Consider the following 13,799-nt stretch of genomic DNA (forward strand, 5'->3'; position numbering starts at 1 on the left):
GGCGTAATCTAATCACAAGACTTTCCAGCATGCTTTCATCGGACTGGCTGCGTTTGTGTTAGATTAGATTAGATTAGATTAGATTAGAAAATATAAATTGGTATCGATATCATGAAAACGCAAATGTTCCATGTCATTGAAGCTGCCCAATTATCCAGCTTACATTCCAATCCGTCCCAAAAACCCAACTTCATTTCTCCCGTGTGTCACAATCGAAAACTGCAATCATCTGCTCGTTGACCCTACAATTACCCTCCCCGACGACGACGACGTCGACCTCCCTTCAAGAGAGGGTGCACGCCACCATCAAGTCTCGCAAAGCAGCTGACTCGTAACTACACGCACCAGGCCAGCAAAAGTTTGAATTGAAGGCGCGCGCAAAGCCAAGGCGGCAGCAGCTGCAACTGGAGCATAAACATATAAACAAACCTATCGGAAACCTCCTCCTCTGCTCAGTCACAATGAACTTCTTTCATTGAGCGGTTTTGCTGGCTGACTGGCAAAAGTGGCATCAGCACCATCAGCTGCTCTTCTCTCGCAGATCGCCTTTGGGGAGGAGGAAAATTCTCCTCCGATACGTACGTGACAGGTCAGTGCCGAGCCCAAGGACAACGACGTGGCCGACACGTGCCCGATTCCCGGAATGGTTTCTTCTCTCGGAAGGTTCGGTCCATTAGGAGGCACAGTCAAGAGACACGTGTGGTAGGGTAAGCTGTCCGATAATTGACTTTGATAAAGGTGGAAGGGTACGATTTGACAGATTGAGGAATATTGGGAGCAAACAGGGTCAGAACCCAAAAGAAGTCCGACCACCCTGGCGGAACCAATGGACCAATTTCGTTCGGGGCAAAATTTCCAGCAAAACAATGAGATAAGCGCGAGTTCAGCTTGATACTGGGAACCCGGCAGCGCTCGAGCGTTTCGTGACTCACTCCGAGAGTTGTGTAAGTCGTATGCGATAAGCGCATCGTCAAGAGTTGGTACGTCAGAAACCGGAAGTGGCCGCCGCGGGTTGAGAAGAAGTCTTGCTCCCACGCGGGTCTCCGCCGCCACACCAGCACCTGCTTGATAAGGGCTGGAATTGAGTAGGGAAAGTTCTGGGGAAAACGTTGAAATAATATGAAGCGCTTGGGTCGAGTTTGAATTCTAAGAAGAGTGATTTGTTTGAAGAACGGCAAACTTGGGGGAATTCTTGTAAATTCCTGGGCCAATTCAGACATGTTTAGCTGGAAACCGCAAGGCTTCGTCAACTTTGACGTTCAAATGATTAGATGCCTACTAGATCGCACCCCTCAAAAACTGCACACAATCATTCAATTTGCTATTTACCTTTTTTAGAACCGGAGAAAGTCAAACCACTTAACCACTTGATTCGCATCTTGTTATGACTTATTTTTATGATCACTTTTTATCACACAATTCACAGTCGTTCACCCCGTCGTACAGAGTTGCTCCCAAACTGCGAACCCAGCACGCTGGCACGCTGGGTCCCGACTAACGTCTTAATAACAATTAAGATTAATTATTTAATAACGCAGCCGTGGATAATTGCACGACGGCTACGACGTTCTCTTTGGTGCCTTTCACCCCGAACAATCACTCTTGAACTATCACAGCAAAGACTAGAACTATGCACGACTAGAGCAAGAAACACTTAACTAAAGACTTATCAAACTAACAATTCTTCAAAGAACAGTGAAAAAACAACACTACTTGCACTACCCTTGACACACAGAATGTGTTCAAGCAACGCGCAACCGATCGAAGCAAGCGTTGCAACTGCGTCTAGAATCGAAACTGAACTGAGAGCGAACCTGCGACAACCGGCGGCGACGACGCTTGCTTGGCCATGCCTGGATGCGCTCTCGCTCTCAGCAGCAATCAGCTGGTTTTCTTGCTCACGCTCTCGCAGAGAGCGCGCGCGATTCGCTCAACAAAAAATGAGAGAAAATCGCTCTCGGAGATGTTCGCGTGTTTTGTGGAATTCTTCTTTTTAAAGGTTCGCCCCCAAAATACTAGGAATTTTGACGCGAATAGGGTAGGTTTTCCGAAAAACGAAACGAAATTTTTGCTGGGGTTGTGGAGGTCAAGGTGCAAAGTGGTCAAATTGAATTAGCGCTGAATTTTAACCGAATTAAGCGATTGTCGGGTGACGAAAATGGGAGGAGGTAGGGAGGGAGGGGCTTTGTTGCGTCACGTCACGTCATTTTGGGGGCTGAGATGAGAGGAATGAGAGGGGTGGGGTGTTTACCCGACCTTTTATTGCGTTTTTGAGGCGATATTTCTCGGAAGACTCGTTAGAACGTTTCACCTTCCACTGGAGGCAATAATTGAGGTGTGATGTGGTGATTGGATGAATCAACTTTGCATTTTGAATTATTAAATACTGGCTGATTTGAAGGCAAATGTTAGATTTGTTTGTAAATTTATGACAGGAATTTTTGGATAACTATCCGTTGATGTAACCAATGATAAACAAAAAGTGGGGTGACTTTGATAACCCGGGGTGACATTGCTAGAAATTTGATTTGGCCACTAATTTTGATACACCCAATGTAACAGTCACATTTTTGCATATATGTTCGATAATAAGCTATCCCTTAATGCTTACATACTCAAAATTCTCGAAAATGTTTAGATATTAATTTGACGGGCATTTGAAAAACCTATCAAAATCACCCCGGGCTATCAAAGTCACCCCAGTTTACGGTATAATTAATTATGTATGTTGCTGAAATTCTTCACTTTATTCATTATTTGATATTTGATTTTTTTTCTACATGAGATTGATATAAAGTTCTATCTTTTAAGGTATGGTTCAGTAAGGACAAAAATAATTTGACCGAATTATCAATTTTTTAAAAGGGTGTTTTGAAAGAAAACGACATCGCGGGACACCGCCTGCACAGTTACAACAGTTTCAAAGTTTTTTTTTTCGCGATTTGATTATCCGAAGTGAATTGTTTCCTAGGTCTTCGGATAATCGAGTCTGGACATTATCTCCTATTTCAATACCGCCATTTTGGATCTAAATATTCTAAATAAATTTGGAGTAATTTAGGGGTCATACTAAGCCCAACAATCAAAAATAACAACAACAACAAAACTTCTTTTTTCGTGGTTCGATTAGCCGGAGTGACATTTTCCATGGTTTTCGGATAATCGAGTGGATAAATAGCATTCTTTTATATTGAATCGAATTTTGTATTCTGTCGATTCAAAAAGATGAGCAATTCCTCAGAAATCCGACTTTTCATGTTAGTTTTTAGATATTTTTTCTTATACATTTTTATAAGCATTTCCTATGGCCAAAGAAGCATTAAACGTAATTTTAGTCCATACAAGTTTCCATACTAATTTGACAGCCGTCCATACAAAAATGTTATCTATATATTAGAGATTATGTATCTTGATAACGAAATTTTGGATGAATTTTGTACTGTAAAAAAAAACAGTAATGTTATTTCAAATTTTGATCAGGCTTTTTTTTTTTCTTTATATGTTTTAGAGAATTAAAAAAGATACTTTTGCGCTATAAGACTAAACCTGATGCCATTAAAAAAATATTTCTGAAAATCTTTAAAAAATAACATTCAAAAAATATTTCATGCAAAATCGAATTTGAAATCAAAAAGCACCTACTTTGAAGAAATTGTGATAAAGTGCACCTTTTTCGCGATAAATACACCTCAAATTTGATTGCAATAGAATAAATTGCAATAAAAAAAATCAATTTTTCTGTTTTTTCATCAAGTTTGAAAATATTATTTTCGAAGCGTTATAAAATTTCCTATAAATTTGTGTTTGGAAATTAAACCCATGGTTGCTGAGGTAGAGGTACAAATCTAAGGACAAAGAATTACCAAGAAGGTTAAAGCTGCCAAAATTAAAAGATTAACAACATTTTGTTTTGCTTTTTGGATGTTTTTCAAAGCGCCTTGAGTCAAAGTTATACAAAAACACTCAAAAAGACAAAAATCCAAATTTGTGAAAAAATATTTTATATTTCTAAAGTACTTTCTAAATCAACCTATTAGGCAAATTTACTATAATGGATTTTCAAAAGCTTTATCTTCTAAATTCTATATTAGATTGTTTCCAATGGATGTATCTTTCATACTAAATGTCTTTGTATGAAATTCTTCGCCAAAGAAATCATCAAATTTCCTCCGAATCCCACACACGATGCATTCCCTAAATCCCCAAACTGACTCATCACCCCCATCGCATCGTAGTCGGCGGGTCAAATTGCAGTTCAGTGACCACCATTCACGCCACACAGTCCACGCAGTCCGATTGTTAAAATCCCACGTGAAGAGAGTCATGATTCATATGACGGTGGCCAATTTAGATATTTCACCAGCCAGCCGAAAGGTGACTCACGGTCCTAATTCTGTAACATTGTTGAACCGAACTCAACACATATAAACAGTCAGAAACACACCCCCCTCTCGAGAGCCTCTACAAAGTGGGATTTCACAGTATCACTTCACTTGCACTTCTGGGATTGCCGATTTATTGCCACTTTTCGCGAGAACTTCACGTTTCCATCATTAGCGGACGAATTGTTGACTTTGGTTCGATTTTTTATTCATCATCCTTACACAGAACTAATCTGTTTATTCTGAAAGAAGGGAGTGGGGGGCTAAATAACAATAATCGCCATCATTTAGCGTTAACCATTTTAATTGCTCCATTCTCGGAACGTGCCACGGTCAGATAATCCACAAATCGCTGGAAATACTCCAGAGTCAGGTCACCACTCGGTAACGATTTTTTCTAGCGTTCTAGGTCGCCACATCGAAGTTGGCACTGACTGAATGGGCGTGCGATAACGCGAATCATTCAAATTCGAGCGAAGTGAAAGAAAATTACATACCGCAGAGGGCTGACGGTGGGCGCGAGTAGATCGCAGTTGGCGTGTCATCGTCGTGCGGTCGGTGATTCATTTGATAAATATTTCATACATTTATAGCGCATTTATGACAATGTTTGGGAAAGGGTTCCTCCGCCGCATAATGGTATGTTTGTGGGCGGGTTAACTTTTATTCTGAGAAAGTTTGAGTTAGAGTTTATAGTCAGAATTTTGGGTTTCAGAAAATAAAATATATTTGTATGAAACAATATTTTTTTGCCATATGAATATTTAAAAACAATTCAAAAAGTTGAAACTACACAGAAAAAAATTTCTGGTAATATTCATTAGGAAATGGTGACAGATTTTGTGTAAAAAAAAGTGTAATATTACATCAGAAAATGATGAATTTTCATCAGTTTCTGGTGAACATTCATCAGGTTCACATTTTTAAACATATTTTTAAGGTAATATTACTCAAAAAAACGGTAATATTCAACCTACCAAATTTTCAACATTCCAAATTTCAACTTTTTTTTGCTGTGTAGAGAAAACAAAAAATACATATTTAAAAAAAATAGTATTGTAATATTTAAATGCGTCTAACAACACTAAACTTGTAAAAATTACACCAAACGGCTAAATGATATTTTTATGTTCACAGCGACTACAATTATCATGCCTGAACACTCATTCCCCAAATATCACTGCTCTTCTATCCGCCTTGATACTCTCACGACAATCTTCTTTTTATCTAATTCCCGCTTTCACGATCATCCCCGCGCAACAGTGCTTAACCACAAAAACCGCCACAAAGCCAATTTTGCCAGCGCAGCTTAACGATACGTATAGCGTGGTCAGTTCCAAATTCTCCGATCGCGTTCATTCACTGCGCTTTCCTGAGAGAACGAAAGAATCATGGGTGGAAGCGCGTTGACGACGAAAAGATTGGGAGTGATGGAAAGAGAATGCCTTCGCCAGGAATCATGAGACAAAGAAAGAGATCTCTCAAGCTATAGTGACGGTCGTTCTACTCTCTGATATTATGGTGGAAGGAATCATTACATGATAGTTTTTTGTATCACTCATTTTCAACACTAGTTGGTCTTAGAAAATTGCTTACAAAAGGGAGTTTCGAGTGTATCTAATTAATATATAGCTCAAATACAAGATGAAAAGCAAATTCTCATTGTTGACTTTTTGATTTCAAGCTGTTGAAAATGGGTTTATTTTTGTGACCATTTCAAGCAAATTTTAACGTAGATACGAATTCTGAGAGAAAATCCACTGAGATTTTTCATTTATGAAAATTATCATAAATGAAAAATCTCATAATCCTTTTATAAAATAACAAATCAAAGCAACAACATTACTAATAAAATTTGACCACATTTCCCAAATATTGACACAAATATCAAACGATTGATTCTTTTTCTGAACCACCCTCACCTTAACTAACGTGACGTGACATGACATTCCAAATGTTGCAAGTAAATGGCGCGGGAGGGGGTGGGGTAAAAACGTTCCTGTCACTATCTAATAACGTTATCAAACACCACCGCGTTTATGTGGGCGTGTGTGTTTGCATGTATGTGTGTGTGTCACTATTGGCGTCGCCGTCAGGAAAATGAACATCATCATTATCAGTGAAAAACGTTTTCGTGGGCAAGTTAAAGTGCTTGGAAGGGGGAGGGTGGGGTAAAGCAGGCTAAGGTCATCTATTTCTGTGGTGGCGCGGGAAGACCCAGGGTAAAAGTAGGTGCGGCTCATCGTGATTAGATTACGACAGCAGAAAAGCGCCATCGCCAATGGAAATGGGATTCTCAGAACTTGTGAGTTTGTGTGTCGTGCCGTGCCTCGGTTTGGAAATCATACACTCTGGCTGGAGTGTGGGAGATTAATCAGACCGGCAAATTGCACCCTTTCCGGGGAAAAGCATATTAATATTGTGTTGTTGATAAGCGAGTGAGCAGTTTGAGAGGGGATTTCCCGGTAAATTCGAGCCCCGTGTAGGCAAATTCCATGAACTTGTGGTGCTTGTCTGCTGTTGTTGGCATTTCGAAAAATAACCACTTCGCTAGAAATTGAATGTTAAAAGTCATGCTTGTTTTGGGGTGGGGGTATGTTTTCCAGTGAAATTAATTATCGAATCAAAACAAATGTTTGATTGAGTAATTACAGTCTTGGTCAATATACTTTAAACCAATTGACGTCAATATAATGTGTCAATTAAATTTGTCTTGAACAAGCTGTTTAAACATTATCACAACTCATTTTGCAAAATGTGAAATCACAACATCAAAAGGCAATATCCAGGAATTCCTCGAAACGATCAAAGAGTACAAATATTGCTCGCCCCAAAGGCCACTGAATATTTAATCGCGGCAGAGTGACACTTGTGTGCATTCATTGCTAATTAGCACAATGAAATCGGATGAAATTTTGTGGCGATAATGAATCATTTCGAGCGTGAAACGCGAAATAAATAAAAAAAAAAGCAAACGCAAATTTATTGAGGTCGTGGTGTGTGTGTTTCAGCAATTAGCTGCAAATTAAAATTGTGGTTGATCGTTCTAGGAAAATCAGCGGCGTTTTATTTTTATACGTACTGAAATTAAACCATTTCCTGGTTATTTGATGGATTGAAAAAAAGTCACTGAAGAGTTTACATTAACATACTGCTTCTTTTACAAAATATCGTTATTTAAATTATTAACCATTGAAATTATTCAATCTAACGTTAAAACAGCGATGGAACAATCATCATCAAAAGAAAATCTTTTTACGCTCATCAAGAGCAAACATCGAAAGAGAACAGGGCTCTCTTCTCTCTCGCACGAAAGATAGGTAAAAGAAATCTCAAAAAAATCATCATCTTGAATTTTTGCCGGAACATCTAGCAATATTAAAATTCTAGATTTTTTCAACATGTTATCTAATTAAGGTGAAAATAAATTTGCCACCTTGAGTTTGAATCAATCTGTATTATTTCATGAAATTCAAAAACAAAATAGTTAATTTCTGAGAATTTAAACATAATTCAACTTTCTTATATTGTAGGAAATTTGACCACCCACTTTTATCTCAGCATGGCTTTTCCGAAAGTGTGCGTCGGTATGTGTGTTAATTACATTCCCAACAAAATTATCCTATCCAGAGTAAAATGCAGCAGCGCAATTTTGTGCACACACTTGGTTGATTAATTTAATTTAAATTAAATATCCTTGTTCGACTCTGGGAACCACTCACCGTCACTCATTCGCGCCGCTGATGGAATTCTCTTCCGAGAAATTTTCAACCATTTTGTTGTTACACAACATAATAATGTGTGTCCAATTGTTGCACCATTTCTGGTGAAATCGATTTCTCATTTGCCGGAACTAAAATTGATGGTGACAGGTGCATTTGCGCAAAACATCGCAGAAAACAGCGAAAACCGTTTTCCCGGATACAACCGAAGGTCACACTCGTCGTCTAAAATTGGAAATAACAAAAAGCTTGAAAAATCACGATAAAGCACCTGTCCGTTTTCCAAAGAAACACACGAGCCTTGTTTGTTAAAATTCATTTAATTTTGCCACGATCGCTGAGCCGGAAATAGATATCGGCCGTTATCAATCTTGAAGAGCGCATTTTTTCGAAAGTGGTGCAATAAAAAAAGCTGATACGATATCAAACTAGGTCCAAAGGCCACTCCCTGCCAGCGTAAAAAAGCGCAGCTTGCCCAACTTCATTCATAAAACTTTCTTATCTATTCGCCCCAAACTTCAAATAGTCCCAGTTTTTTTTTGTTACATTTGTCAACCTTTGACGAGCCCATCCCGGCAATAATTCAATCAACGAAGCGAATTAAAATAATAGCTCGTCAACCGGAAGCCGGGCGTTGTTATTCACGCTGTGCGACGATGGGATCTTCTTGAGAAAGAGGGAAAAATAACTAGATTTAATAGAAGATGAAGCTCCCCAGATCTTGCGTGCAACTAAACCATCACCGTGTGTATGTGCCCATCTTATCAGATGGTGGTCTGCGAGCGCCAATAACGCTATTATTTGATTAAGTAATTTCTTCCTCTTCCCTGTGGCAATCTCGGCTGGTTGGTAGTACCTACTTTGCAGCAACGTCAACAACATCTTCATTGGCTGGAACTAATTCAATCTGCGTGAGCGGAGAGTTGCGACGGAAGATTGGGCACAGCAAGTTTGCAGCACAAATTTGGAGAAACAGTTTTTGAATTGCCCGAAAACTGTCTACAATTAGTTCCTTAAACATTAAAGACATTAAACATTCAAAAAAAATGATTCTTAAAGTTGTTTACATTCTTAAAATTCTTAAAATTCTTAAAATTCTTAAAATTCTTAAAATTCTTAAAATTCTTAAAATTCTTAAAATTCTTAAAATTCTTAAAATTCTTAAAATTCTTAAAATTCTTAAAATTCTTAAAATTCTTAAAACTCTTAAAATTCTTAAAATTCTTAAAATTCTTAAAATTCTTAAAATTCTTAAAATTCTTAAAATTCTTAAAATTCTTAAAATTCTTAAAATTCTTAAAATTCTTAAAATTCTTAAAATTCTTAAAATTCTTAAAATTCTTAAAATTCTTAAAATTCTTAAAATTCTTAAAATTCTTAAAATTCTTAAAATTCTTAAAATTCTTAAAATTCTTAAAATTCTTAAAATTCTTAAAATTCTTAAAATTCTTAAAATTCTTAAAATTCTTAAAATTCTTAAAATTCTTAAAATTCTTAAAATTCTTAAAATTCTTAAAATTCTTAAAATTCTTAAAATTCTTAAAATTCTTAAAATTCTTAAAATTCTTAAAATTCTTAAAATTCTTAAAATTCTTAAAATTCTTAAAATTCTTAAAATTCTTAAAATTCTTAAAATTCTTAAAATTCTTAAAATTCTTAAAATTCTTAAAATTCTTAAAATTCTTAAAATTCTTAAAATTCTTAAAATTCTTAAAATTCTTAAAATTCTTAAAATTCTTAAAATTCTTAAAATTCTTAAAATTCTTAAAAATTCTTAAAATTCTTAAAATTCTTAAAATTCTTAAAATTCTTAAAATTCTTAAAATTCTTAAAATTCTTAAAATTCTTAAAATTCTTAAAATTCTTAAAATTCTTAAAATTCTTAAAATTCTTAAAATTCTTAAAATTCTTAAAATTCTTAAAATTCTTAAAATTCTTAAAATTCTTAAAATTCTTAAAATTCTTAAAATTCTTAAAATTCTTAAAATTCTTAAAATTCTTAAAATTCTTAAAATTCTTAAAATTCTTAAAATTCTTAAAATTCTTAAAATTCTTAAAATTCTTAAAATTCTTAAAATTCTTAAAATTCTTAAAATTCTTAAAATTCTTAAAATTCTTAAAATTCTTAAAATTCTTAAAATTCTTAAAATTCTTAAAATTCTTAAAATTCTTAAAATTCTTAAAATTCTTAAAATTCTTAAAATTCTTAAAATTCTTAAAATTCTTAAAATTCTTAAAATTCTTAAAATTCTTAAAATTCTTAAAATTCTTAAAATTCTTAAAATTCTTAAAATTCTTAAAATTCTTAAAATTCTTAAAATTCTTAAAATTCTTAAAATTCTTAAAATTCTTAAAATTCTTAAAATTCTTAAAATTCTTAAAATTCTTAAAATTCTTAAAATTCTTAAAATTCTTAAAATTCTTAAAATTCTTAAAATTCTTAAAATTCTTAAAATTCTTAAAATTCTTAAAATTCTTAAAATTCTTAAAATTCTTAAAATTCTTAAAATTCTTAAAATTCTTAAAATTCTTAAAATTCTTAAAATTCTTAAAATTCTTAAAATTCTTAAAATTCTTAAAATTCTTAAAATTCTTAAAATTCTTAAAATTCTTAAAATTCTTAAAATTCTTAAAATTCTTAAAATTCTTAAAATTCTTAAAATTCTTAAAATTCTTAAAATTCTTAAAATTCTTAAAATTCTTAAAATTCTTAAAATTCTTAAAATTCTTAAAATTCTTAAAATTCTTAAAATTCTTAAAATTCTTAAAATTCTTAAAATTCTTAAAATTCTTAAAATTCTTAAAATTCTTAAAATTCTTAAAATTCTTAAAATTCTTAAAATTCTTAAAATTCTTAAAATTCTTAAAATTCTTAAAATTCTTAAAATTCTTAAAATTCTTAAAATTCTTAAAATTCTTAAAATTCTTAAAATTCTTAAAATTCTTAAAATTCTTAAAATTCTTAAAATTCTTAAAATTCTTAAAATTCTTAAAATTCTTAAAATTCTTAAATTCTTAAAATTCTTAAAATTCTTAAAATTCTTAAAATTCTTAAAATTCTTAAAATTCTTAAAATTCTTAAAATTCTTAAAATTCTTAAAATTCTTAAAATTCTTAAAATTCTTAAAATTCTTAAAATTCTTAAAATTCTTAAAATTCTTAAAATTCTTAAAATTCTTAAAATTCTTAAAATTCTTAAAATTCTTAAAATTCTTAAAATTCTTAAAATTCTTAAAATTCTTAAAATTCTTAAAATTCTTAAAATTCTTAAAATTCTTAAAATTCTTAAAATTCTTAAAATTCTTAAAATTCTTAAAATTCTTAAAATTCTTAAAATTCTTAAAAATTCTTAAAATTCTTAAAATTCTTAAAATTCTTAAAATTCTTAAAATTCTTAAAATTCTTAAAATTCTTAAAATTCTTAAAATTCTTAAAATTCTTAAAATTCTTAAAATTCTTAAAATTCTTAAAATTCTTAAAATTCTTAAAATTCTTAAAATTCTTAAAATTCTTAAAATTCTTAAAATTCTTAAAAATTCTTAAAATTCTTAAAATTCTTAAAATTCTTAAAATTCTTAAAATTCTTAAAATTCTTAAAATTCTTAAAATTCTTAAAATTCTTAAAATTCTTAAAATTCTTAAAATTCTTAAAATTCTTAAAATTCTTAAAATTCTTAAAATTCTTAAAATTCTTAAAATTCTTAAAATTCTTAAAATTCTTAAAATTCTTAAAATTCTTAAAATTCTTAAAATTCTTAAAATTCTTAAAATTCTTAAAATTCTTAAAATTCTTAAAATTCTTAAAATTCTTAAAATTCTTAAAATTCTTAAAATTCTTAAAATTCTTAAAATTCTTAAAATTCTTAAAATTCTTAAAAATTCTTAAAATTCTTAAAATTCTTAAAATTCTTAAAATTCTTAAAATTCTTAAAATTCTTAAAATTCTTAAAATTCTTAAAATTCTTAAAATTCTTAAAATTCTTAAAATTCTTAAAATTCTTAAAATTCTTAAAATTCTTAAAATTCTTAAAATTCTTAAAATTCTTAAAATTCTTAAAATTCTTAAAATTCTTAAAATTCTTAAAATTCTTAAAATTCTTAAAATTCTTAAAATTCTTAAAATTCTTAAAATTCTTAAAATTCTTAAAATTCTTAAAATTCTTAAAATTCTTAAAATTCTTAAAATTCTTAAAATTCTTAAAATTCTTAAAATTCTTAAAATTCTTAAAATTCTTAAAATTCTTAAAATTCTTAAAATTCTTAAAATTCTTAAAATTCTTAAAATTCTTAAAATTCTTAAAATTCTTAAAATTCTTAAAATTCTTAAAATTCTTAAAATTCTTAAAATTCTTAAAATTCTTAAAATTCTTAAAATTCTTAAAATTCTTAAAATTCTTAAAATTCTTAAAATTCTTAAAATTCTTAAAATTCTTAAAATTCTTAAAATTCTTAAAATTCTTAAAATTCTTAAAATTCTTAAAATTCTTAAAATTCTTAAAATTCTTAAAATTCTTAAAATTCTTAAAATTCTTAAAATTCTTAAAATTCTTAAAATTCTTAAAATTCTTAAAATTCTTAAAATTCTTAAAATTCTTAAAATTCTTAAAATTCTTAAAATTCTTAAAATTCTTAAAATTCTTAAAATTCTTAAAATTCTTAAAATTCTTAAAATTCTTAAAATTCTTAAAATTCTTAAAATTCTTAAAATTCTTAAAATTCTTAAAATTCTTAAAATTCTTAAAATTCTTAAAATTCTTAAAATTCTTAAAATTCTTAAAATTCTTAAAATTCTTAAAATTCTTAAAATTCTTAAAATTCTTAAAATTCTTAAAATTCTTAAAATTCTTAAAATTCTTAAAATTCTTAAAATTCTTAAAATTCTTAAAATTCTTAAAATTCTTAAAATTCTTAAAATTCTTAAAATTCTTAAAATTCTTAAAATTCTTAAAATTCTTAAAATTCTTAAAATTCTTAAAATTCTTAAAATTCTTAAAATTCTTAAAATTCTTAAAATTCTTAAAATTCTTAAAATTCTTAAAATTCTTAAAATTCTTAAAATTCTTAAAATTCTTAAAATTCTTAAAATTCTTAAAATTCTTAAAATTCTTAAAATTCTTAAAATTCTTAAAATTCTTAAAATTCTTAAAATTCTTAAAATTCTTAAAATTCTTAAAATTCTTAAAATTCTTAAAATTCTTAAAATTCTTAAAATTCTTAAAATTCTTAAAATTCTTAAAATTCTTAAAATTCTTAAAATTCTTAAAATTCTTAAAATTCTTAAAATTCTTAAAATTCTTAAAATTCTTAAAATTCTTAAAATTCTTAAAATTCTTAAAATTCTTAAAATTCTTAAAATTCTTAAAATTCTTAAAATTCTTAAAATTCTTAAAATTCTTAAAATTCTTAAAATTCTTAAAATTCTTAAAATTCTTAAAATTCTTAAAATTCTTAAAATTCTTAAAATTCTTAAAATTCTTAAAATTCTTAAAATTCTTAAAATTCTTAAAATTCTTAAAATTCTTAAAATTCTTAAAATTCTTAAAATTCTTAAAATTCTTAAAATTCTTAAAATTCTTAAAATTCTTAAAATTCTTAAAATTCTTAAAATTCTTAAAATTCTTAAAAATTTTAAAACTCTTAAAACTCTTTAAATTTTCTTTCAAATTCTTTTTTTTAATGCAGTTAAATTTATGAA

The 13,799-nt window shown here is 29.6% G+C and overlaps 2 protein-coding genes across 2 annotated transcripts in view; both read right to left on the reverse strand.

Moving 5' to 3' along the window:
- LOC120431317 (uncharacterized) overlaps positions 1–1,796 on the reverse strand; it is a 40,680-nt gene extending 38,884 nt beyond the window's left edge. Inside the window, exon 1 of the mRNA XM_052708094.1 lies at positions 1,330–1,796. Coding sequence (XP_052564054.1) covers positions 1,330–1,378 — 49 coding nt within the window. The 5' untranslated portion in view covers positions 1,379–1,796. The remainder of the gene's footprint in view (positions 1–1,329) is intronic.
- Positions 1–13,799, reverse strand: part of LOC120428921 (midnolin homolog) — a 70,780-nt gene that overhangs the window by 20,190 nt on the left and 36,791 nt on the right. The window lies entirely within an intron of this gene.

Source organism: Culex pipiens, chromosome 2 (assembly GCF_016801865.2).
Source record: "Culex pipiens pallens isolate TS chromosome 2, TS_CPP_V2, whole genome shotgun sequence".
In the NCBI taxonomy this organism is placed as follows: domain Eukaryota; kingdom Metazoa; phylum Arthropoda; class Insecta; order Diptera; family Culicidae; genus Culex; species Culex pipiens.